This window comes from Bos taurus, chromosome 19, assembly GCF_002263795.3.
Source record: "Bos taurus isolate L1 Dominette 01449 registration number 42190680 breed Hereford chromosome 19, ARS-UCD2.0, whole genome shotgun sequence".
NCBI lineage: Eukaryota > Metazoa > Chordata > Mammalia > Artiodactyla > Bovidae > Bos > Bos taurus.
In genome coordinates, this window is record NC_037346.1 from 21,766,096 (window position 1) to 21,792,908 (window position 26,813).

At 53.1% G+C, this 26,813-nt stretch overlaps 1 protein-coding gene across 4 annotated transcripts in view; it reads left to right on the forward strand.

The window, feature by feature from the left end:
• ABR (ABR activator of RhoGEF and GTPase) overlaps window positions 1–26,813 on the forward strand; it is a 188,498-nt gene that overhangs the window by 91,675 nt on the left and 70,010 nt on the right. For 3 of the 4 annotated variants that reach the window (XM_005220104.5, XM_005220106.4, NM_001046204.2), the window contains 1 exon segment: window positions 22,253–22,351. In XM_005220104.5, the coding sequence (XP_005220161.3) occupies window positions 22,253–22,351 (99 nt within the window). 4 annotated transcript variants of the gene reach the window in all.

Below are 26,813 nucleotides of genomic sequence, written 5' to 3' on the forward strand. Positions count from 1 at the left end.
CATCCAGCCATCTCATCCTTTGTTGTCCCCTTCTCCTGCCCCCAATCCCTCCCAGCATCAGGGTCTTTTCCAATGAGTCAACTCTTCCCATGAGGTGGCCAAAGTACTGGAGTTTCAGCTTCATCATTAGTCCTTCCAGTGAACACCCAGGACTGATCTCCTTTAGGATGCACTGGCTGGATCTCCCTTGCAGTCCAAGGGACTCTCAAGAGTCTTCTCCAACACCACAGTTCAAAAGCATCAATTCTTCCCTTATGTCACCCTTTTGGGCTATCCCAACCTTCAACTGATTAGCTGAGGCCCATCTGGACCTTCAACTGATTGGGTGAGGCCCATCCACATTGGGGAGGGCAAACTGCTTTGCTCAGTCAACTGTTTCAAGCATTAATCTCACACAGAAACACCCTTACAGACATACCCAGAATAACATTTAGCCAAATGTCTGGGCACCTGTAGCCCCGTTGGTTTGGCTCATAAAACCAACCCTATGGTCAGACTCTCCCAGCAGCTCAGAGAATGGCAGGGCCATGAGCTTTTGATAGATGAACATGTGCTGCTCTCTAGCAGTGGGACCTTAGACCAGTATCATAACCCCTCTGACCCTCAGTTTCCTCATGTGTGCTGCTGTTGCTACTGCTAAGTCACTTCAGTCATGTCCGACTCTGTGCGACCCCATAGACGGCAGCCCACCAGGCTCCCCCGTCCCTGGGATTCTCCAAGCAAGAACACTGGAGTGGGTTGCCATTTCCTTCTCCAATGCGTGGAAGTGAAAAGTGAAAGTGAAGTCGCTCAGTCGTGTCCGACTCTTAGCAACCCCATGGACTGCGGCCCACCAGGCTCCTCTGTCTATGGGATTTTCCAGGCAAGAGTACTGGAGTGGGGTGCCATTGCCTTCTCCACATCCTCATGTCTAAATAGGACTAAATACCTGAAGGGTTGTTGAGAGGACAGACTGAGATAGCCCCAGTGAGGCCTGTAGAGCTGGGCCTGGTGCGCTGTGGGTACTCAGTTCTTGGTGATGGCGGCCCACAAGACTCTCCTCACCAGCCTTAAGAGGGGTAAGGACCCAGTCTAATGAATGTTTGTGGGACAACGACTGACTCTGCTTTTGCAGTCTCCTTTCTGGGGTTGGCTCTGTCCTCGCAGGTGCAGGAGCCCAGATGAAGCTGGGTCTCTGGTGTCGGCGGGACACATGCTCCTCGCTCCCCAGCTCACCGCTGCAGCCTCACTGTGCTTCGTGCCTTAGACGTGCCCCAGTGTGCAGCCCAGTGAGGTGTCAAAAGTGAAGCCCAACGCCCTGCAGAGCATTCCTTTCCCCGAACCCGGGCTGAGCAGAGCGCCCTCTGGTGGCTTCAGCAGAGGGCCTGCTTTCACCCTGGGAGGGAGGGGCGGGGCTCGCTCTCAGTGACAAGCGGGTTAAGTGTTTCTCCGCCAGGACCCTGGTCTTACAGAAAAGCATGCGCCCTGCAAACCATGGACTCCTCGGACTCCCTTCTCGGGAGGCACACTGCAAAGGGGTCACAAGGCAGAGAGAATATCTGGGTGTTCTTTCAGTGCCACCACTTTCTAGCTGTGTGACCTAAGGGTTGTCACTCAACCTCTCTGAGCTCCAGTTGGCTCATCTATAAGGTGAAGATACTGAGAATTTCCTTTCTCTTGACCTCACACAGCTGTCAGGAAGCTCCCATAAGATGGTGCCAGGTGGAGCGCTTTGTAAGGTCTGTACGTGTTAGGATTGCACTAGCTGCTGAATTGAGGGCTTCACTCTCCACAGGGCAGGACAGTTTAAAGATGGGTAGGGGATATTTGAGATGATCACCATTGTCGTCCTTCTCATCCCTCCCCCTCCCCCAATACCCTTTCTTCCCCACAACTACTTACCCTGGGCCTTTTACATGGGTTGTCTCGCGTAAGGCTCACCACAGCCCTATGTGGGCTTCCCTGGTGGTCCAGATGGTAAATAATCTGCCTGCAATGTGAGAGATCCAGGTTCAGATCCCCGGGTCAGGATGAGCCCTTGGAGAAGGGAATGGCAACCCACTCCACTCTTCTTGCCTGGAGAATTCCATGGACAGAGGAGCCTGGAGGGGTACAGTCCATGGGGGTCACCAAGAGCTGGACACGACTGAGCAACTAACACAACAGCCCTCGGTGGTAGATGCAATGATCATCATTTTTACTGCTGAGGAAATGGAAGATCAGAGAGGTGACATATTTGCCCAAGACCAGCCAGAGGAGCCAAAGATGTATTTAAACTTGGGTCTTTCTCTTTTTCTTATTTTTCGCCCATGCTGGCATGTGGGATCTTAGTTCCCTGACCAGGGATCGAACCTGCGCCCCCAGCACTGGAAGCTCAGTCTTAACCACAGGACCACCAGGAAGTCCCTAAATGTGGGTTTTTCTGATGCTGGAGTCTGTGTGGTGCTGCCAAGTCCAGTCAGACATCTCCCCTTGAAGATTTCCCAGCCCATGGCTGAGCCCTCTGGTGTTTGGGGAGTGTGCACAGTTACTTGAGGGGCACGTCTGCCCTGTTGACATCAAGAGCTCTGATCCCCAATCATCTCTGTGGACCCTATCAGCGCCTCCTGGCCGCCTAGGGGTGTTCACCCCGTGTTGTAGAATTGAACCAACCAGTACCAGGATGGCCGGGGAGCAGGGAAGTTAGGTGGATGCAGTCTCAGGGAATGAAGCTGGGATGAATCGCTGCCCCTTCTTCCCTTCCTGGTCTGTTCCGAGGCTTGTGGTTTAGGATTTGAGGTTGCAGGACAAGGAACTTCCTTCTAGGTGAAAGGAGAAGCCACGTGGAGAGCCAGGAGCCTCCCAGCTGGCTTCCCAGTATGCTCCTTTTGGATGGTGTTTGAGGCCTGGGTTGGGAGGCTTTGGGGCTGCCCCTGATCTTTACATCTCTCAGGGGTTTCCAGCTGCAGATAAAACCAGGCATCACTCCTCAAGTTACCAACCTCCTGCCTCAGCAGCCTTGCTCCTCATGGCTCCTTTCTGGATCTTTGGTCCCGCTGCAAAGAGAAGGAGCCTGCCTGGCCCTGCTACTTGCCAGGTGCTGTGCTGAGTGCCCGGCTTCATTGCCACCCAGCCCTCCAACTGCTGGAGGAGCCCCCATTTTATAGATGAGGCATCTACGGCTCAGGCAGTTGCTTGGCTTATCCGAGTCAAGGAGGATGTAAATAGGAAGTGGGGAGACACTGTCTTGGTTGTGGCCCTCAGCCCCTCCACAGCTGGCCTTCCCTGGCCTCTCTGGCTCATCGCCGCCCGCCCAACCCCCCCCCCCCCCCGCCCCTCTTCACATCTGGATGGGATTTGGGCTTCCCTGATTTGCCACACCTGGCCAACCTGGAGCATCCCTGTAGCACTCACGGCCTGTCTGGGGGCTCCCTCTCCCTGCTAGTGTGCTGAGATCGTGGTTCATTAACATGCTTCACACTTGCTAGAAAGGCTACTTCCAAAGCAGCCTGTATTCGGTGAAGGTCGGTTCATCTCCTGCAGATCCCAGGACAGTGGATAGGAGAATGAGCCCAGCCAGACCCATCCTCTGCCCTTGAAGCTCTGGAGTCTTTGAGGGTGGGGCAGGGAGGCCAACTGACCTGCATTATTCACACCAACAGATGTGAAATTGCCCCGAGAATGCCTTCACTTTGAGACGTTTGGCCACATAGTTGAGCCGCCAAGGGGCAGAGGCTGGATGGCCTCTGGGCTCTACCAGGGCAAAGAAGGGCAGGGAATGTCCCTGTGGTAGGCTGGATCTTACCTACGGACTCTCTTTTCCATCATCTTCACCTGGTTCCTCTGGTTTCCCAGGTGGCACTAGTGGTAAAGAATCCACCAGGAGATGTGGGTTCGATCCCTGGGTCGGGAAGGTTCCCTGGAGAAGGAAATGGCAACCCACTCCAGGATTCTTGCCTGGAAAATCCCATGGACGGAGGAGCCTGGCGGGCTGTATAGTCCATGGAGTCACAAAGAGTCAGACAGCTGAGTGACCCAGCACATCATGCACGCACGCACCTGGTTCCTCCACTAGTGGGCGCTAGCGCTTTCTTTCCACCATGATGCTCTGATGATGAGCTCATGTAGGGGTCCCCAACCTCCGGGATCTAATAACCTGATGACCTGTGGTGGAGCTAATGTAATAATTGGAATAAAGGGCATAATAAATATAAAGTATCTGATTCATCCCCATACCATCTCCCCCCACCTGAGTCCATGGAAAAACTATCTTCCATGAAACTGGTCCCTCTGTACCAAAACGGTTGGGGACCACTGCTCTTGTGGACTTTCCTCCCACAGGGTTATGAGCTGGTCACTTCTATCTGGAAGGCCACACAGATCCCCCCCCCCCCCCCCCCCGCCTCCTGCCTGTGTGACAGAAAGAAGAGGAACACTTGCACAGCAGTTACAGAAGGCTGGGCCCTGTTGTAGCACTTTATAGACACTGACTCATTTAGTCCTCACCACACGCTGGGAGGTAGGCACTGTGACTGCCCCATTTTCCAGATGTGAAAACTGAGGTACAGAGAGGTGACACAACCCACCCGAGGCCCCAGAGCTGATGAGTGGTGGCTGCTCATCTCCGTGCTTCTCTACCAATTGTCCAGGACAAGTCTTGGTGCGCTCGATTGACGTCTTCCTGGCTCTGTAAGTTGAAACAACCAGTAGAGTCCCAGTCCCACAGCTGTAAATAAGGATAAATCCCTCCTATCTGGAAGGGCTGCTGGGAGGACCAAGAGACACAGCAACTGTGAAAACACAGTCTGCATCCCCAGGAGGACAGCTCCTCAGGTGATCGTTCTCTTTGACCCTCTCCTGGGATGTGAACCCAGTTCTCCGTGGGTCCCCAGCTCTGGCTGTCCTTGGGCCCTGCCACCCCCACTCTAGTCCTAGCAGAGGTGGCTCAGCATCCCCCTCCCCCGGCATGCCTGGGAGGCAGAGACCCCTCTGGAGGGTGTCACGGTGGATGCGCATTTTCCTCAGGTACCATCCACCCAACCTGAACCTCTTGATTTATCTTCTTGGGAGACCCTTTGTCTTGCCCTGTAAACCTCCTGAGGTCAAGTCTATTCACTATGTGTTTTTCTGAGCACCTACCCTTTTTTTTTTTTGGCTGCACCTTGCAGCTTACAGGATCTCAGTTCCCTGACCAGGTTTTGAACCCAAACCATGGCAGTGAAAGCCCAGAGCCCTAACCACTATACCACCAGGGCACACCTTTTATAAGCTCTTGTTCTGGGTGCTGTGGCATAAACAGGAATTGCCCCTCACCATCCCCCCCTTTCACACACACATATGCACACACATGCACACAATCCCTCAATTTCAAGGTTTGAGAGATGTATTAATACAGCATCTCAAGGAAGAAGCCATGTGGCCTCAGGTGCGGGAATCAAGGAAGGCAGCATGGAGGAGGCAGCCTCAGAAAGTAGGTAGTGTTCTGCCTGGGCACTGGTCAGGAAGGACATTCTAGATAAAGGGGGCTGTTTAAGTTCTGGAATGTGGGAAGACGTCTGGAGGTGTGAGAAGAGGGGAATGGTCTGGTGGGGCTGGAGCACTGGGTTCACTGGACGAGGTGGGAGGTGAGGCTGGGATTGGGCTAGGGCTCCCCTTTCCTGCACTCTCCACAGCCCAGCACCCCTGCCAAAGGAGAGGAGAATAGCTGGTGCCTGCCAAGGACTCGACACATGCCAGACACTGCCCCACGTGTACAAGTCCTCCCAGCAGACCTGGCATATATGCTATGCAATATGCAAGTCGCTCGGTCGTGTCCGACTCTGTGTGACCCCATGGACTGTCGCCCACCAGGTTCCTCTGTCCATGGGATTTTCCAGGCAGGAATACTGGTGTGGGTTGCCATGCCCTCCTCCAGGGGACCTTCCTGACCCAGGGATCGAAATTGCATCTCTTATGTCTCCTGCATTGGCAGGTGGGTTCTTTACCACTAGTGCCACCTGGGAAGCCCTCAGCAAACCTAGAGTTGGTGTTAGACTTATCCCCATTTTACAGATGAGGAAACCGAGGCCTAGAGAGTTTGAATGACTTGCCCATGGTCACACAGCTGGTAAGAGGCAGAACAAGGATTCCAGTCTAAAGTCCAGGAGAGTTTTTTGTTGTTGTTGTTGTTTTACTGTATAAACAGTGTCGTGTACTGGCTTATATCCAACATTTGCTTCATGTGATTGAACTCTCTGGGATGTTTGTAGTGACTTCTGCTGTAGCAGAAAAAGGGAAGTCAGAGGGAGGAGGCTGATTATCAAGATGATGAACCTGATTGTATCTGCGGTGGATGCTGGCCCTGGGTCTACTCGTGGCACCGGCCCCGGGGTCAGTTCTCATTGGCCCAGGGTCTGACGAGCTCTGGAAAACATAGGGGTGGGGCTTGAGTTCCTGCTAAGGAAGTAGGAGGGGCCAGGGATAAGCAGAGAAGAGGGAGCGGGGGCTCCAAGCCAGGATCAGGCCTGGAGGCGAGACTGCGCCTGGCCCTTTCAGGGGACAGCAAACAGCAGAGGTGGTTGTTGTCAACAGTGTGATCAGTTGAGTCATCAGCAAGGGCCCCACTGTCCTTGTTTGGGCTGACTTGGTGGCTTCCTGCTGGACACAGAGTGAGCAATGTGTTAGAAAGAGTAATCTGATGTCAGCGGGAGGGACACATTGAAACGCTGTCCGGTCACTCCCAGTCAGATTTTTCCATGCCTGCCCTTAGCAATGCTGTCAAGGCCATGCCTAACCTGACCACTTGACTGCTGCCCACCTCTGCAACCTCATCACCAGCCCTCCAGCTAGAACATGAGCTCTGCCATGGAGCTCTGTCAGTTTTGTACTGAAATGTTTGCTCATTGCAAACTCTAGTACCTAGAACTGTGCCTGGCACGTCAGAGATGCCCAGTAAGTACTGGTTGAGTGAATGAAGCCTTGCCACCCAGACTGAACTCGTTTCACTGTGCCTCATGCTATCCTGCCTGTCCGCGTGTCACCACTGGCATGGCTGGTCACTGTTGATTTTCAGGGAGGAGTTTTGTTGTTGTTTTAATCTTTTGGCTGTGCCTTGTGGCATGCTGGATCTTAGTTCCCCAGCCGGGGATCCTATTGCCCCCGCTGCAGTCGAAGTGTGGAGTCCTAACCACTGAACCACCAGGGAAGTCCCAGGTAGGAGTTTTAAGGCCACCTTCTCTGGAGAACTTCCTGTGACTCCCCTTTGCCGCATCAGATGTGCGTGTCTTATGCCCCCAGAGCTCAGTCTACTTTCCCAATTGTAGCACTTAACACACTTCTTTTTTTAACTTCTTTATTTTTTGGTTATATCACGGAAAATTCTAATTTTATAGAAATGTATAATATGGAAAGTGAAAGTCTCCTTAAGTCTCCTTTTATAGAGAGAATATCTGTTAAGAGATGGTTGTATATTTTTCCTTATTTTTTCAAGTGAGATATTATATACATAAGATACATTTCTATGTATGTTTATAAATACATTATACAATATATATATATTTACTTATACATTATATATTAATATATAAATACATTATATATGCATTATACATATATAAGCACATTCTATATATATGTATATATGTATATATTGTTGTTTAGTCGCTAAGTCGTGTCCAACTCTGCGAGCCCAAGGACTGTAGTCTGCCAGGCTCCTCTGTCCATGGGATTTTCCAGGCAAAAATACTGGAGTAGGTTGCCATTTCTTTCTCTAAAGTGTGTATATGTGTGTGAGCATATATATATTTTTTAAAGTTGGATCATACTATTGATACTTTATGCAATTTGCTCTGGTTATTTTACTTAATAAGTCTTGGGCATCTTGCATATCAGTAATTAAAGACTTACCTCATTCTCCTTCACAACTGTATGTAGTGCTTCTTTTAACGGATGTACCATAATTCACTTGGCCAGTCCCCTTCAAATGGACATTTGGACTGTTTCCAGTCTTTCACTGGTTTAACCATCATTGCAGTGAACATCTTTGTGCAGAGATCTTTGAGCCCTTGTAGAAATGTTTTTGCAGAAAAATCCCTTAAAGTGGAGGTGCTGAGTCAGAGGGTGTGAACATTTTAAATCACAATAGATATTTCCGAGTGATTCTTTCTGAAAGGGTTGTACCTCAGCCCAATAGTTCTGAGATTGTACCCTTCCCCTGGCCCTACCTTGGCGAGCAGTGGCCAGTCTGTCCCTGAGACCGTCAGCTCCACGGAGGTAGACAAATGCTCTTGACGGTGGCTACGTTCTGAGCGCTACCCCAGCGCCTGGCAGGCACTGTGGGCAATGAATAGATACTTGTTGATGGAGGGGGAAGGGAATGAGGGGATGGAGAAGAGTGTGAAAGAAGGCTGCTGGGTTTGGGGAGAGTAAACTGTTGGTGGCTTGGAAAAGTGTAGGCTTGGCAGGTGTCCGAAATCTCAGTCTGTGCCCCTTGCCCATGGGGGAGCCCATGCCCCTCGCCCTCCACGAAGTGGTTCCCGCTACCCCTCCAAGTTCATCACCTGCCCGTTTTCTCTTCTGTCCTCCTGCTGTGTTTCCTGGGGTTCCTTGCAAAACATTTTCCTCCCTTTGCCTGGAAACCCTTCCCCTTTTCAAGATGCTGCTCAGAAACCACTCTCCTGTGAAGCTTTTCCTCTCAGGCAGGATTAGTGCCTTTGTCCTCTGTTCCCGCTGTGTTGACCAGTGAGAATACTGCCTCATCTGTTTATAGGCCCGTCACCCTCTCTGAGTTGAGTTGAGAGCATTCCTCGTTTTCATTTTTTTGCCGTGAGGCATGCGTGGGATCCTCCCCAACCAGGGATTGAACCCATGGCCCTTGCAGTGGGAGCTTGGAGTCTTAACCACTGGACCACCAGGGAAGTTTGAGTTGAGAGCATTCTAATAGCAAGGGCTGTGTCCCCCAGGTTTGTGTATTTGTAATGCCAGGCCTTCTCTGGGTATGAATGAACCGTCAGATGGACAGACAAGATCAGGAGTCAAAGAGGAATATTATTGCAGCTGTGTAGTGTGAGATGCTGCAAACCCTGCTTGGGGTGGTGGCTTTGGAAAAGGAAAAGAAGGAAGCACTAAGTGACTTGGTAAAAAGGATGTGGGGCCTGAGGGAAGGAACAGTCACAAGATGGTGACCCCACCAACAGAAGTGGAGGAGCCAGAAGGGGAAGCTGGGTGGGAGACGGAGAAGGCTCGTTGGGTCTGGAGAAGTGGCGTTTGAGGGGCTGCCAGTGGGGCTTCCAAGTGAGAAGAACCAGCTGACAGCCCAGATATCACGCTGGGAGCAGAGCAGGGCGCTGGGGCTGCAGATGGGGACAGGCTAGCAGCGACAGGGGATGAGTTCCCCAAGGGTAGAGAGCAAAGTGCAGAGGCCTGGGTCCAACTGGGTGACTCCCATCTTCTAGGGAGCAGGAGAGAGAAGGGCCAGCCTAAACCAGAGTGGTCAGAGGCAGCATCGACACGGCCATGGGAGCTGAGGTGTTTAAGAGCATCTAGACCGCAGAGGCCAAGGAGTAGAGAAGGGGGCCTGTGACTTGGGAATACAGCAGCTGTGAGGCCTTTGGAGCAGGCGGCTTCTCTGGAGAGGAGGATCAGGAGCTAGGCGGAGCAGGCAGAGCTGCAGAGGACACAGGGAGGAAGCCCGGTCCAGGGCTGGCTCAGGGCACGGGCCAGGGAAAGGGAGGGGATACCCCCTGGGACTTGTGAGTCATTCCCACCAGGGGCAGGACTGAGGGCCTTTGAGTGGAGTCTGTGTGCCCAGGGGAGATGGAAGGGCACTCGAGTTACTCACTGGAATTTCCAGCCAACCCCAGGACTGGTGGAGTGGAGATATTTGGATATTCAGGGAGCAGCTTCTGAGGTTTCAGGGTTCAGAAGAAGTGGGTGTCGATCCTGCCCTGCTGGGGAGGAGCCTGGGGAAACAGAGGGGGATACTTCTAGGAGACCCCCTCAGGGCCCCTCATGTTCCTTTGGGTGGGGGAAGGCAGACGGGGGGCCCCCGGGCTGTTAGGCCCTTCTCCCATGCCACCTGCTTGTCCGACCAGTGAGGGCAGCCCCATATGCCATGCACTTGGAGCCTGCAGGGTGGGAGACTGGCACAGAGCCCTGGGCTGGCACACTTCTGCCCTGGGGAATGCCAGCCCTGGTTGTTCCCAAGCCCTGAGAACAGCCTCACCCGCCCACACCAGATGAGGAATTGTGGCTCTTCTGATGTGCCCTGGCTATATATAACCCAGCCAGGGCAGGGACAGGGACTGATGGAGAGGGCGGGTGTAGGGTGGGGTGTGCCCGTGTGGAACCCCGTCAGCCCTGAGGCCCCAGAGAACTTACGCCAAATCCCTTGGTCTGTATTTCAGCTACAGTGACAGGGAGAAATCTTTTACTGGAGAAGACAGGTTTTCAGCTGTAATAGAATGGCAGGAGCCCCACCTAGAGATCATAACTTTCAAAGATTTTGGGGGAAGTTGGGATGAGAAACCACGTCCACCTCTCTCCTTTTCCCTCCTCCCTCTTCCTCAACCTCTCCACCCAGCCTGGAGGCTCAACCAAGGACCCTATTCTCAGCTGAGATACTCAGTTGGAAGGAGAGGTGATGACCCCAGGTGGGCCCAGGGTGGCCCATGGTTGACCCCACTGTGGAATGCATTTCCAAATGAGTCCCAAAGAGCTGGACTCTTCCCTCTCTGGCCATACACCTGCCACCAGACGGGGATGCACCATCACATAAGGAGGTCCTGGTAGACACACAAGGCATTAGGGACAACTTAGACACTGCGTCATTAAGAACCACACTGGCTGGTCCTGGCAACTGTGTACTGAGAGTCACTTGTGAGCTAGAAGCACAAATCCCTGACTAGAGACATAGTTTGGGGGCTGGTGGGAGATTGGCAGGATGGGGGCAGGTGGGGGGTGCTTGAAAGGAGTTGGAGCTTCAGGGCTCATTACGCAGAATCCAGAGTGTTCACTTGACCTGCCTGGTTGGTGGCACTTACTATACAGGTTTACAAAGTGGTAGACTGATCATGTGTGAAGCTGAATTTGATTCCAAGATACCAGGAGGAAATGGGACAGAGGTAATATTCAGGACCATCCTCCAACACCCTCTCCCCACCCCCCCACCCTCACCCACGCGTGCGCACACACACACACACACACACACACACTCCCAAACTTCTCTCAAAGAAACAACCAGTTGTAAGAAGGCAGCAGTCTTGTCTGTAAGCCTGATTCAGTGCACAGATGTTTCATTTAGACTGCACCTTGTTTCTTCTGCCATGGTTTATTTTTTATTTTTATTGTTTTGATGTGGACCATTTTTAAAGTCTTTGTTGAGTTTGTTACAGCATTGCTTCTGTTTCATATTTTGGTTTTTTGGCATGTGGGATCTTAGCTCCCAGGCCAGGGAACCTGCACCCTCTGCATTGGAAGGGGAAGTCTTAACCACTGGACTGCCAGGGAAGTCCCTCTGCCATCATTTTTAAATTGAGAGCTCTCACTTAAGAATCCAGATTCCGGCTTCTCTGGAACAATCCAAGATCCGGGGTGGAGGGGGTGGGGGCAACCGTGAGCCTGCACTGCCCCTGGCAGCCAGCAGCTGGAGCTGAGTGACATTTTCTTGAATTCACCTGGTCCCTACCTGGCTCATTCACTAACCGATCTTACCCACACCCTCCTGGGGCCTGGAGTTTGCAACCTTTGTCCTAGATGTTGTGTTGTGAAAGCTTTTCCCAGCTGCCGCCCTGAAACTCCTTCCCGGCAAGAGTAGGTGGATGTATTGATACATCTCTGGATGGGGCCAGGGGGACCCGGGGATGTGCGGATGCATTTAGCTTCTGGAAGCATGGGAAGCCAGGGGAATCAGGCTGGGATGGGCAGGGCTGGCGATGCTCGTGATCCTGGCTTCAGTGTACCCTTCTCTGCGGGGCTGGTTCTACTGGGCCCAGAGGCCCTTCCTGAAGGAGAAGAGCCCCAAAGAGGTGTGGTGCTGCTAATCTCAGCAGCATCTGTAAGAAAGAGGTGTGGTACCTCTGGCGGCCCCAAGCGGTCCCCGCTGCAACCCCTGGCTGGCACTTGTGCTTCTGCCTCGGGAAAGCAGGTCAGGCCTCCTTTGCACAAAGCCCCAACCACGGTGGCGATGGAAACTATGGTTTCTCACCAGGCCTAAAGGTGTCAGAGCCTGGGGCGGAAGTGACTAGGGGCTGGTCGGCATCCCAAGGTGACACCGAGGTTGGCCCGGGGGCCCGCGAGGCCCTGCGGGCAGCTGCTCCTCCGCTCCGCCCCCGCCCGCCGGCCCGCCCAGCCCGCGGGGCCGGTGAGGGGCTGTAAATAAAAGCCTGTCTCTGGGAAGCGGACCTCCCCTCCGCGCCCGGCCCGGCTGCGGCCTCGTCGCCCCTCCTCCGCGCTCCCGGAGCCTCCCGCCGGCCGGCTGGCCCGGCGACCGCAGAGAGGGGAACGGCTCCACCTCGCCCGTCGAGTCGTGCATTTCCTGCCTTGAGAGCGAACGCGAGCCTCGGCGTCCAGGAGGGCGGGATCCGAGCGGCTGGCGGCGGCGGCGGGGCGCCCGGGCCGGGCTGGGAGCGGCGCGGGGAGCGGGGCCCCGCCTGCCCGGAGAGCCGGCGCGCACGGCGGGCAGGGGCGCGCGGGCCCCAGGATCGCGGCGGCGGCGGCGGCGGCTGGAGCTCCCCGCAAGAGGCGGCCAGGACCCGCGGGGCCGCCCCGCTTCCCCTTTCTCCGGGAGGGCCGGGAGCCGGCGGCCCGAGAAGGTTCATAATGGACCCTTTCATCGGCAGCCGGTGGCCCGGCGCCAGGACGGACTCCGGGGAGGCCCGCGTGCTGGTGTAGGCCTGCCCCGCGCGCTCTTCCCGTCCCCGCCGGCCCGCCCCGCTCCCTCCCGGGCGCCGGCGGCCACGGCTGCTGCCGTTGCTGCCGCCGGGACCCCGCTTCCTGTTTGCCCTCCGCGGCTCCGGCTGCCATGGAAGAGGAAGAGGAGGCGATAGGCTTTTTGGACAAGGTCCTGGAGGATGAAGATGTGTTTCTGCTGGAGGAGTGCGAGCTGGGAACCCCGACCAGCCCCAGCTCAGGGTCCCCCTTCTTGGTGACTGTGAAGGTGGGAACGTGACACGCCCTGGATGCTTGTCGGGGGAGGGGGCAGGGCTCGCAGCTCTGACTGCAGAAATGGCTGGTTTGCGCACCAGCCTCGTGGCTGAGCTGGAGCACCCCAACCGGAGAGGGGTCCGGCGCCCGGCCGCCCGCCCGTCAGGGGATGCGAGGGGCTGTGCTCTGGGCAGTTTTTCCCGGGGGAGAGGTGCAGTGCCGGCCTCCTCCCCTTGGACCAGTTGTCCTCGGAGGGGAGTGGCTGCTGGCTTTCCCCAGACCAGCTCGGGGGCCGGGGGTGGCGGTGGCTTTTTCTCTGGCAGTGACATGAGTCACCTGGGGGGCACGCCAGGGGTGTGAGCCTGCTTTCCCGCCCCCCACCCCCCCTCCCCAGGAGTCGACTGACCTGAAACCAGAAAGCTATAATTCCTTGTTTCCATGGCAGCAGGGGGATAAGTGCAGTGGGAAGTTCAGGCCAAGGGGACCCTTGCTCTTCCCAGCTAGGAGACTTGGAGCATCTGGGCCAGGGCTCCGGGTGTTTGGAGGGATCCAGAACCAGGGGTCACTGGGCTTCCTTGAAGGAAAAGAGTTGGATGAGCCGAAAAGGGGAGGAAACAGCCCACTTGGAGGCCAGAGCTGGGTGGATAAGGCACTTTACCCAAGGTGGGCACTGGCAGGAAGCATAACAGCCCACCGACGCTGGGCTGTGGGCATTCTCTGCAGTGGTGCCCTTGTGTCGTTGGAGAAGTTGCCTTGAAGGTAGAGTGGGAGGGGCGGGACTGCCTCAGACCCCCTCCCTTCTCTTCACCTGCGCCCCAGGGGCTGGGCTTCCCCTTGAAAGCACACCAGTGCTGCACACCACACTATATTCTTCCTTTCCTTCACCTAGGCCCGCTTCTAAGATCTCTGACCTCAGTGTTTTGCTCACCTCCTCCCTATTCTGCGGCTTGAAGGGAGGGCCAGTGAGAACGTTTGGCAGGGAGTTTGCAGGCTGCAAGCCAGGCTACCTAACACAGAGCGCCTGTCTGTGGGCCCCGGCCCGTCTGCCCTGGCAGCACTTCACCCCAGAGGGCTTGGTGCACAGAGCCTTGCTGTGGGCAGGAGGCAACTGTCACTGAGCCTCCCTGGGCCCCTTTGTCCCTCCTGTAAGATGGGCATCAGAGCCCTGCCCCATCCGGGCTACAGTCTGGTTCCGAGGAGGAGCTAATGGAGGTAAAAATAGACTGCAGGCCCACGGTAGATGGCTGATGTGTGGAAGGGGCGGAGCAGTAGCTGTAGGCCTGGGTGTGGGGCAGAGAGGAGCTATAATGGGAGGCTGGCAGTGGCTGATGCCCACCCCTGGGCTGCTCATCTGGTGCTAGCCTGGCACATTGGAGTAAGTCATGTCTCGAATTGGGCCCCTGAGGCCTTGCCCTTGGGGTCTGACCAGCCATCCCAGGAACAGGATGGGGAAAAGTCTGGTTATGAACCAAGAGCACCTGCTGGGAGTTTAGTGGTTTGTGGGATGGGACCTACGTGGGTTCCTAATGGTCCTTCCCTGAGACGCCCTCCCCAGTACAGATGGGACCCCACTCCTGTGCCGCCTTATGGGTCTCCTCCCTGGTTTATTCCAGCCTAGCCCATATTTCATTCTGTTTGGAACTCCAGACTCCGCCTCCTTGATTCTGTTCTCCTCGAGGGCAGAGCCCTCTTGTATTCATGGTGGGCACTGCACAGAGCCTGCTGTGTGGCTGGTGTCCGGTGGATTGGTGGGTTGAGTGAGGCTCGATGTCCCTGGCCTTGTAAGAAGGAAGCATGTGGATGCCATGGGGGCTTAGGCACACATCACACCTAAAAATGCTGTTCCTCCCAGAGGAGCCCTGTGAGTGCCTGGCTGAGTCCTCCCCTCTGCCTTGCCGCCACAGTGTTCCTGTACCTACCTGACTCCAGGGAGAAGGGCCCTTTCCTGAGTGTTGGAGAATTCCAGGCCCCCTGTCTCAACCTGAACACATCTAGGAAGCCCTTCACCACCACCAGGCTTGGCCATCTATAGAGGGAAAAGCAGGCAGAAAGCTCACTGATTCATTCAACAAACACTCAGGTTCTGTTCTAGTCAAAGCAGGATGCCTGGCACTGGGGAGGAGAGGAGATGAGAAAGACTTGATCCTCTCTCATAAAGAGTTCAGAGCAAGGGGCAAGTGCCCAGATAATAGGAATATAAAGAGAAAATAGGCAGAGCCAGGAGAAGGGTTCTGATAAAAGGGTACTAAATTCAGATTAGGAGAGAACGCTTCTCATTGAGTCAGGGATGGGTGTGGGTGTGGGGGTGGGCATGTACACCTGTGAGGTCAAGTCTCCTTTCTGGACGGTGTGCTTCTGTCCCGGGCTTGGCACACTCCTGCTTGGTAGACTCTTCTTGACACCTGGTAGGAGTCCAGGGCCGTTCTCTCTTTGCTGCTATTACTTTACTTCAGGAGTACTTACCTTCAACAGTGTCCAAACACCAGTCCTATTATACAGGTCAAATCAGTCCTGTTTTCAGTGTAGTTTCTGAGATGCTTCATCCTGCCCAGGGGACAGGTATGAAGATGGCCGTGGTTTTCTCCATGGAGCTTGGGGCTGGAGCTTGGAATGTGTTTCAACTCACACCTCCCTTTGGGGAGTTAATAGTCTATAAACTAAGAATAATGCATGAATACCGAGAGCGGCATCGCCCCCCTCCGTAAGGTGTTATGAACCTCCTCCAAATCTTACATACGATTCTATTTAAAGGTACCTTGGGCTGATAGAGGCCTTGCTATGTAAAAGCTGCTATTTAAAGGAACTCGATTGTCAGGAATTTTTTAATCCTTTTGTAATGCAGATTAACTCCTCAGGTGAATTCTGTGCCGATTTTTAATGGATTTTCAACTGCCTGTGTTTCTGTTTCACTTGTCCAAATCTCTGCTCCCCCTGACCATGTGTAGCCATGGCCGTGCCTGTGTTTCCTACTCAGGTTTTTCCCTGAAGTGTGAACCACAGATGAGATGATTTGAGAGATGATTTTAGGTAGCACCTACATATAGATTTTGCATTTTAACAGTTAAGCATACATTTTAATGTATCTTAGGAAAAAAATAAGAACTTGATTGGTGGTCCAGTGGTTAAGACGCCGAGCTTCCACCGCAGCTGGTGCGGGTTTGACTTGTACATCTTTCCTGTGTGTTCAAATATAATGCTTGGGATAAGGCTGTGTTTTTGTTTTTGTTTTAATTTCACTTATTTTATTTCTTTTGGGCTGTGTGGGTCTTTGTTACTGCACACGCTTTTCTCTAGTTGCGGCGAGCAGCGGCTACCCTCCAGTTGTGGTCTGTGGGCTCCTTATGTGGTGGCTTCTCTTGTTGGGGAGCCAAGCTCTAGAGCACATGGGCTCCAGCGCTTGTGGTTCCCAGGCTCTAGAGGCAGGCCCAGTGGCTGTGGTGTAATGGGCTTAGGTGCTCTGCAGTATGTGGGATCTTCCTGGACCAGGGATTGAACCCGTATCTCCTGCATTGGCAGGTTGATTCTTTATCTCTGAGTCACCAGGGAAGCCCAAGGCTGTGCTTTTAGAAGCCAGTTGTAAAGAACAGTATTAAGCAAGCATGCTGGTGGTATGTGAGTATGACACAACTGCAGAGATGTGGGATGTGAAGTATTGCTGGATCCCGTGGGGCCTGCCTGTGGCTTCAGACAGCAGGGAGCCCGGAATATGGGGCTCCGCCTTTCAGGAGAGTCCCCCAGCAGTGGCCCCTGTCCTCTGCCTTCCATTCTGCTGAGGAACTAACTGAAAGAGAACTTCCCGGTGCCTAGGGCTGGGAAGAGGAGAGAATGGCTGAGTTCCCTGCATCGACTCAACTCAGGGAGGGGCCAGCTATTCTGAGGCTGATGCTTGGCATGGACCCAGCGCCTAGACTCAGTGGCATCGACTCTGGCCAGACAGCCCCACCGCCACCTCCTTGCCCCTTGCATACTAGTGTGGCCAATGGGCTGAGTTCTGCTGTTTGCAGAGCCACTTGGCCTAAGGTGGTCCTGCCTGTTCAGCCCACATTGCTGTCTTGGAGGAGATTAAGGCTCCTAGAGACAGTGTCTTGATTTGGCCTGCAGCCAAAGCCTTGGAGGCTTTATTTAGCCCAGACTGTAGAAGACCAGGCCAGAGCCAGCTGAGCCTAACTTGCAGCTACTGTCCCCTTCAGAGTGACTTAACCTCTTGGATTTGGGGCCTCAGGCTGTGACAGCCTTCCAGCCCAGCAGATTGTGTAAAATGCTGGCCATGATCGAGCCCACCATGGCTGCTGAGTTTCATAAGCTCTGCTTGGGGAGGAAGTGGGGACAGTGTCGCCCAGAAGGCAGCTTCCCTGTGTGCAGGACTGGCAGGCAGCCTGGCACAGGCTGTGGGGGCCCTGAACTCCCGAGAACTCCCCCCGGTGATTCTGGGCATGTAGGCACCTCTGGGGGGGTCTTTGGGGGTCAAGACTGTCCTCTCCCCTTTTTTCCCAGTGCTGGGCACACAGTGAGGTATGAGTGAATGGATGCTGAGCCCTGGTGGCTTTTTTGTTTTGTGGCCACACCGTGCGGCAGGCGGGATGTTAGTTCCCTGACCAGGGATTGAACCCAGGCACCCTGCAATGGGAGCACAGTCTTAACCACTGGACCACCAGGGAAATCCTGGGGCCTAGTGTTTTATGGGATGAGAGTAGCCCCAGGAGGACTGAAAAAGGAATTGTGAATTTCCAGGCAACTCCAAACCAGGAACAGGTGGGGTCTGAGGAAAGTGAAGATGGAAGAGGATTGGGGTGTTAACTGAGAACAGGTTAGCTGTTGGTAAAATGGTTAATTTCACATCCTTTTCCATTGCCTCCATCCCCTCACCAGCCAAAACATCAGAATGAATACAGCCCAGAGTGGGGCTGCTTGGGAGTGACTACTTGCTGCATCTGGGGGGATTCTTTCAAGATTGGACTCCGAGGTTGGAGTCTCATGAGGAGGGGGTCCTGCTGCACTGGGCTGTCATGGGGGCTGACCCCAGGGCCTGTACTCGTGCCTGGGGTGGAATGTAAAGGCTTGGTGGGAGCCATGAGTCACCAGCTCTTCACCCTGGACTTTGTCCAGCCAGGCCTACAGTTAAGCTCACACTGTGCCCCCAAGTGACTTCTGGAGAGCGTGTTTGCCAAGCCCTTGGGCACATCCCGGGTTGGCAGGGAACAGGAAGGGAATGGGATACAGGAGGGAAGTGCTGGCCCCCAACATAGAGGGCTAGTTCCCACTTGTCAGGCAGAAGCAGCAGGGTCTGACCTTGACCTCCGCCTCCAGGGCCTGTGGGCCCTGCTCCAAGCTCCAGTCTCGGAGGTGGTGCTGCCTGCCTGCGATTCTCATGGCTCTAGACAGCTGGCAGTTTCCTTTCTCTGTGCCTCAGAGGGATAATGATAACACCATCCAGACTGCAGGATTCCAGAGAGTTAATCCTCGGAAAGCACTTAGAACTGTGCCTGGTACTTGTGAAGCCATCGATAAGTAACTATTGTTTTTCCCTGAACCTTGGCACCCATACTGGTCTCCTAATGCTGCCAAAAGCAACTACCACACATTTGGTGGCTTAAAACTACACAGATTTATTCTCTTGCAAGTCTCAAGGGTCAGGAGTGCTGCATTCCTCCTGGAAGCTCTAGGAAAGATGACCTGTTCCCTTGCCTTTTCTGGCTTCTAGAGGCCCCTGCATTCCTTGGCTCGTGGTCCCATCCTTTGTCCTCAAAGCCAGTAGTGTCACATCTTTCAGTTTCTCACTCAATCTCTCCCTGTCCCCGCCCCCATCCCCTCTCTCTCTCCTTCTGTGAGCTAGTCGCCTTTTCTCTGACCCTGACCCTCTTGTCTCCTGCTCATAGGTCTCTGGCATGCATGCTGTGCTGTGCTAAGTTGCTTCAGTCATGTCCAACTCTTTGCGACCCTGTGGACTGTAACCCACCAGGCTCCTCTGTCCTTGGGATTCTCCAGGCAAGAATACCGGAGTGGGTTGCCATGCCCTCCTCCAGGGGATCTTCCCGACCCAGGGATCACACTCGTGTCTCCTGTGGCTCCTGCCTTGCAGGCAGGTTCTTTACCACTGAGCCATTGGGAAACCCCAAAAGGTCTCTTACCTGGGCTCTATCTGATAATCCCAGGATAACCTCCCCACCTAAAAATCCATAGTCACATTTGCAAATTCCCTTTTGCCACTAAGGTGGCATAGTCGCAGGCTTTGTGGCTGAGGAGGTAGACATCTTTGGCAGAATGTCCAATTATAAGATCAGGTTTTATTTCAGAGACTCTGGGAAAGACTGCCTCCAGCAAAATTGCTAACTGGTTTGCTGATAGCAGATCAAGAGTTCCTCACCTGGGGAAAGGGTAGCAAGGCCTGTGAGAACTTGCTAGGCAGCCAAGCAGCAGGCAGGAAGCAGCTCTCCTGGGACCCAGGAGATTTCTGATAGCTTCAGAAATATGAAGCTTGGCATAGCTTCAGCTTATGCTAAGGGTATGTGCTTAAATGCCCAAAGAGGGAACTGTTTGAGATTCTAGGTAAGCATCTGAAGCTTGACAAAGGAACATAAGAGTGAGGGAATCATCAGAGCAGGAGATGAGCCCTGAATTTGGTGTTCAAGGACCTGGGAGGAGAAGGGAGTCCCAGCTCTGCCACCTTCTGGCTATGTGATTCTGGACTGGTCCCCTCCCTCTTTTTAAGTCTTATTTGTTTGTTTCCATTTGTATCATGGAAAAATATAGTACCCCCGTCGGAGAGGTATTTGAGAGGGCAATGAAGCTGAATGAGAGAGTGGAAAGAACTTACAAGGCTTAATAAGTGTCAGGTGCCCACATGTCAGGAGCATCACGTGGTGCTGGGCTTTGTGGGGAGAGGGGGCGGATTCCGGAGGAGCAAGATACAGGTGGCCCTGCAAAATCACCGGGCAGGTAACAAGATCAGGCATGTGTCAGGGGCAGCGGACTGCCTCCTTGAGAGCCGAAGCTGCAGGGCCAGGGCCTTCAGCTGTGCCTTCAGGAGAGAAGTGCTCACGTGGGAGAAGGCATTACAGGTAGCAGGGTCAGCTAGAACCAAAGTCTGGAGGCTGGAGCATTCTGGCCTGTTGGAAAGGCAGATGGCTGTTGGAGAGATCAGAAGGGTGGGGAGAGGTGCTGGGAGCCATTGCAGGTGTTTAAGGAAAGAATAAGCTGGACCCCATCACACTTTATAGTCATATATTGATACTTACTCGGCTTTTGTTTTTGTTTGTTTGCTGTAATGTATTTATTTTTGGCTGTGCTGGGTTTTCGTTGTGATAAGCAGGGGCTACTCTATGGTTGCAGTGTGGGCTTCTCACTGCAGTGGCTTCTCTGTGTTGCAGAGCACAGGCTCTAGGTCAAGTGGGCTTCAGCAGTTGGGGCACACAGGCTCAGTAGTTGTGGGCTTAGTTGCTCCGTGGCATGTGGAATCTTCCCAGACCAGGAATCGAACCTATGTCCTCTGCATTGGCAGGCGGATTCTTATGCACTGTACCACCAGGGAAATCCTTGGCTTTGGTTTTAACGTGTTTCTTTCCCACTAGATTATAAGCCATATGAAAGTAAGGGCTATCGAATGCTTGTTTCCCACTGTATCTACGGGATAGGTGGGCATGTGTTGCATGAATAAACGAATGAAGAACCTACTTGAATTTCCCAGTAATCACTTTTTGCAGTATTAAGTCTTTGATAAGCATCAGGTGTAGGCTGGCATTCTGGGAAGACTGATCTGACTCTGAGTGCAGTGGAGGCAGGAGAGAGAGGCAGAGGGCAGTCCGAATCCAGTGGGGACTAGGTTGCTGTGGGCCTCAATTACAACAGCGAAGAGGGTGGAGCAGAGGAAGGAATCCTCGTAAGAGATGAGCTAGAACACTTTGAAGGGACTGGGGACTCCGTGTGGCAGAGGAGAAGGAGAGAAGAGGCTAGGAGTGACTTGGGGATCTTAGATGACAAGAAAAGTTATATGTCTTTTCACTCAGAAAAAGTGTTCAAGCATTTTCTCTGTGCCAGGAACTGTTGGTGGCACTTAATACTGCAAAAAATGATTACTGGGGAATTGGAGTAGATTCTTCACTTATTTATCTATTCATTCAACACATGCCCCACCTATCCTGTAGATACAACGGGAAACATTGGCTAGTTGGTGGCCATTCAAAGCTAAATGGGGTATGATCTCTGCCATAGAGGAGAAAGAATTCTGGAGCGGGGAGGAGGCCTGTTGGGGTCAGGAGATGCTGGGGGCGGGGTGGGTACAAGGGGTAAGGTTGAGGGCCCACAGCCAGCACCTTCCATTGCGGGATTGAGCTCCTGGGGGCAGGAAGATAAAGTCAGAGGTGTAGCTGGAAGGCCGCTTGGCCAGGAGTCCCATGGCCACTTCCATCCCGTCATCTCTGACCCTACTCCTCCTCTCTCTTCATACATGTCTTCATCGAGCACCTTCTCTGGCCCCTGCTATGCTCTCCAGGTGACCATGCCCATCTCAGTCATGACTCTGATTTCCCTTGACTGACTGTTTCCCCTCCTCCATTAAATTGCTCCCACACATGGGCTCAGGTTCTTTTTTTTACCTTGCTCACTATTAATAAGGGTGAAAGGATTTAAGTCGCTCAGTCGTGTCTGACTCTTTGTAACCCTATGGATTGTAGCCCACCAAGCTCCTCCGTCTGAGGAATTCTTCAGGCAAGAATACTGGAGTGGGTGGCCATTCCCTTCTCCAGGGGGTCTTCCCAGCCCAGGGGTTGAATTCAGGTTTCCCGCACTGCAGACAGATTCTTTACCATCTGAGCTATCAGGGAAGCCATTATAAGGGTGCTGTGCTAAGTTACTTCAGTCATGTCCAACACTGTGTGATCCTATGGACTGTAGCCTGCCAGGCTCCTCTGTTGGCTGTGGGTTTGAGCTCCTGGAGGCAGGAAGATATAAGGGTAGATGGGTATCAGATAAGGAAGCATGGGGGAAAAAAGGATGGAAAAGAAATTAAGCGAGAAGGGAGCAGTAGGAGTATGGATGATTTTTTTTCTCCTTTTATATTTCTGTGTTTTCCAAATTTTCTATAATAAGTATTTGGCTTTTGCCCCCTTACAAAAATGTTAAAGAAGAGGGGGGGAAAGGCAAGAAAACAGGCTGCTCAGATTCTGATCTGCTTTTACAGGTGGAAGCAGGGAAGGGCCTGGAGATGAGGAAGCTGGTTCTCTCGGGGTTCCTGGCCAGTGAAGAGATCTATATTAACCAGCTGGAAGCTCTGTTGCTGGTAAGTATGTATTTTAGGGTCTTTGTGCTCTGAGACTGTGTTTGGAGTTGGAGAGAGAGAGAGGTGGACCAGTCCTTCCCAGGGCCGGGGTCTGTGGAACTGCTCTGCCTACAGCTTGGCAGCCAAGGTCATTGCCAGAAGAGGCCCGTGCCTCTCGATCCCAATTCTCCATTACTTACCCTGGGAAAGGTGGAAGAAGAAGCACCACCTGGTTAGGGGTGGCAAACACGCCATCACCCCTAACTACAGTGCAGACATTACTAATGGATCACAGTGCTCTGTCCAGGTGGGATCTTAGCCTCTGCCTCCAGCTGATGCTGTGGGCAGTCTCTACCAATCAATCATGTTGAGGCCTCTTTGTCATCCCTGGTCCCAGTCCTTCCTCCTGCCTGGAATGGTGAACTATTAGCACCATCCTGAGGCCTTCTGGCAGGAAATGAGGTGGAAGGCTGTCTGTGTCGTTTTCAGAAGCACCATAGCTCTGAGGCATTAGACAGACCGCCGCCCTCTGTGAAATGTGCCTTAGTTTCTTCTCCAAGCTGGAGGCGTTGTTGTGAGAATCCGACCGGGAGGGGAAGAATACAATGTTTTCAAAAGGTAGAAGTAACCACAGATGTAAGATGTTTTTGCCTCTGAAGAAAGTGCGTATTAGATGCATCTGGATATTATGCAGAGTAATTGTGCGTGGAAAGTTCTCTGCCCGGGGTGTTTTGCAGACTGAGACATCAGATGATACCAGAACAAGGAGGAATAAGAAATGAAGATGTAGATCAGTGGAAAGTACTGTAAGATCTGCATTTATGTACTTGCTGTGATGTGAGCTGCTGTCGCCAGGAATCCCAGGGGGCTTACCAGTTGTTTCCCCAGGAGTAACTGTTGAGGTGTGTCGCCGCTTTGTAACACAGGGGAATGAGTTGGTGGTCAGTCTTACTGGGAATCTGTTGGTCTTCACAGTTATTTCTTCAAGGGAGGAACAGTTTGGCAGGTCGATCAGGACTCTGGTCTGGGGCCGGAGCTGGGGCAAGACTTGACGCTGCCATGAATAGTGGACTTACTGCCCAGCCTTTCAACTATGCGTCTTGATTGCTAGTGGATTGTTCAATCAGCGAAGTGGAGTGAACCAACATTTTAAAACGAACGAGAAAGAAAACGTCAGCATGCATCCCACGTAGTAAGAATAAGTACTGTTTCAGGCAGCTTTTGGTTTATGTGGATATGTGTATGTATGTACTGGGCCATGTGCCTTCTGACGTGTGTTGTTGGTTTTCAAAACCACTGATGGGACTTCCTGGCTGTTCAGTGGCTAAGACTCTGAACTTCCAATGCAAGGGACATGGGTTCAATCCCTGATTGGGGAATTATAATCTGACATGCTATGAGACACTGCCCCTCACCCAATTAAAAATATTAAATAAAAAAAATTTTTTTTTTTTAAAGCCATGGATAATCTCCTTGAGCCTCAGTTTTCTCATCTGAAGATGAGAGCAATGCCATTACCTTCTCTCTGTCCTTTATGTGGTTGAGAAGATCATTTTGAGGACCTAGTACAATGCTAGGTTCTTAGACACTCAAATATCAGTCAAAGGAAGGGGAGGACAAGCAACCAAAATCCACCTTATAGCCTTTTTTTTTTTTGCCTCACTGTGCAGCATGCAGGACCTTCATTCCCTGACCAGCAATCGAACCCAGTCCCCCAGTGAAAGTTTGGCATCTCAACCACTGGACCTCCAGGGAAGTCCCAGAAATAACACCTTATAAACTATGAATTGCTGTGCTAAACAAAGGGGCATGGCTGTCATTACTATGAATAAAAGGATGCATATTTGAAAGAGGCTCAGAGGAACGGCTTTGAATCCCCACCTGATCGCCTGCTGGCTCTAGATCTTCAGCATATTAATGGACCTTTGTGCCTCATTCTGTCCATCTGCAAACTGGGTATACTCATATTCATCCTTTCTTCTTGGGGTCTTTGTGAGGGGTGAGTGAGTCTGTAGGGGAAGCTCTTTGAGGCCAAGTGAGAGCATATTCTATTATTTTCTCCCATTCTGGGAGCGCAGGTTAGAACCTGTTTGTTTCTGTCCACACACCCGTTCCCTGAAGGAAGGGGAGGTGCATGTTCCCGTTGGAAGCGGGCCCCTCTTAGAGAGGGGCCCAGCTCGGTTCTCATCTGTCGTTGGGCCTGATTTGAGTTCAGTTTGGGTAAAGATAACAACAGATTTAGGGTCCAAGACACTCCCTCCCGGCTCGCCTTTCTAACAGCTCATGCTCTCAAGACAAAAACCGTGAGGCTGGGGCTCCCACTCCCAGGGTGTGACCCAGGGTAGGTCCCTCCACTTCCCCCCAGCTTGTTCATCCTGGGTTGGCTCTTTCTTGAGCAGAGGCAAGGGTGAGGGAGAGACGAGCTAGGCGGCCTGGGCTGTGACTGGTGGGCCCCCCCACAGTACAAGTCTCAGCTGATAAGCCTCGGTTTTAAGGACTCAAGCCCTCTTCTCCTAGAGCTGGGGCCCTTCCAGGAGCTAAGCCCTTGGCTCTTGAGAGGTGATCTGACAAAGGGGTTTGGAGAAGAAAACCTGCCTTCCCGAGCTCCCTCCTCCTCCTACGCCCAGCGCGCCTTCTCTCCACCCTGCCCCCATTCCCACAGCTCCACTAGACTGTGTGTTTGTTATTGGTTTAACACTTCCTGCTATGCAAACGGCTGGGTGTGTACACCCAGGACTGGGGACACACAGCAGGAGCCTCTGTTCACGCTGCCTGGTTTGCTGGCTGGGCATGGTTTGGTAACCTCCAAGCACCTTCCAGTTCCTGGTGGGCTCAGGTTACAAGGAAGAGGGTCTGGGAGCCTGGGCTGAGGTGGAAGAAGGGAGGCAGGAGACCAACTGCACTTCATGCTGCGTGTCTCCAGGCTGGTTAGTGAGCTGGGTGCTGCGGCTGGGCTTCCTGGGCCTTCAGCACCTCCCACCGCTGGGCCCCTCTCTCAGACTCCCCTCTGGAGTTTGCTTTGTCTCTTATCTGTAAAATAGGTTCAGGATGCCCCCCCTACCCCCAGCCTCTGGTGACAGTTAGCAGAGTTGCATGTGGCAGCCTCCAAGCCTTTTGGAATCAGAGGTGGAGGAAGTGGGTCGATTTCTCTCCCCTGTTTCGAAAGGCAGAAAGCAAATTGCTGGGGGACAGAGCGAACAAATGACAGTGTGAAGTCACGAACAAGTTCAAGCCCGCCTGGCCCGCCTCCCTGAGGAGCCCTTCTTGGGACACCCAGTTTGTTTCGGAGCATGCGTGCTGAGTCGTGTCTGACTCTTAGCGACCCCATGGACTGTAGCCCGCCACACTCTTCTGTCTGTGGAATTTTCTAGGCAAGAATACTGGAGTGGATTGCCATTTCCTTCTCCAGGACACCCAGAGCCAGAGTTAACTGATCAGATGGGGAGCCAGCACTGCATCCTCTGTTGCAGGATTCTAGAAGCAGGGCTAACTGAGTGTGCTCTGTCAGGAGAGCAGGACTGGAGCTGCTCTGTCAGGAGAGCAGGACCGGAGCCCAGCTCAGTGTGGGGCCGCCTGTGCCTTTCAGCCAGCCCTCCCCGCCTGAGACCTATTTTCAGAGCTTCACCAGATAAAAATAACTGCCTCCAAGGGTCTCAGGCCAGCCAGGGGCACGCATACAGCACTTCCCCTCCCCCAAAGGCCCCCAACCTTGTCCTGAGAAGCCGGCCTGACGCCCCAAGAGCTGGCCTTGTCCATGTGACCCGCCCTGCTGAGCGCCGGCTCTTCCCCTTTTGCAGACGGAGTGGGAGTTTAGGAGGAAGCAGAGTGGTTGTGTCTTGTCTGTTCATAGCCCTGAGTGCTTCCCCTGCAGTTTCTGAGAAATCCTGACCACCCCTGCCTTTCCAGGCTGTTCTTTCCTATTTCCTTTATTCCCACCCTGGGTGGGATTACACCCCAGCAGGAACAGGGACTCTGTGGTGACTTGGCCCCTCACCTGGACCTGGGTTGTGGTGGTCGTTGTTGAGTCGCTCAGTCGTGTCTGACTCTTTGCGACTCCATGGGCACTGCAGCACACCAGGCTTCCCTGTCCTTCGCCATCTCCCAGAGTTTGTTCAAACCCATGTCCACTGAGTCAGTGATACCATCCAACTATCTCATCCTCTGTCATCCCCTTCTCCTCCTGCCCTCAATCTTTCCCAGCATCAGAGTCTTTTTCTAATGAGTCAGCTCTTCACAGCAGATGACCAAAGTATTGGAGCTTCAGTATCAGTCCTTCCAATGAATATTCAAGGTTGATTTCCTTTAGGATTGACTGGTTTGATCGCCTTGCAGTCCAAGGGACTCTCAAGAGTCTTCTCCAACACCACAGTTCAAAAGCATCAATTCTTCGGCTTTCAGCCTTCTTTATGATTCAGCTCTCAACATCTGTACATGACTGCTGGAAAAACCATAGCTTTGACTATATGGACTTTTGTCAGCAAAA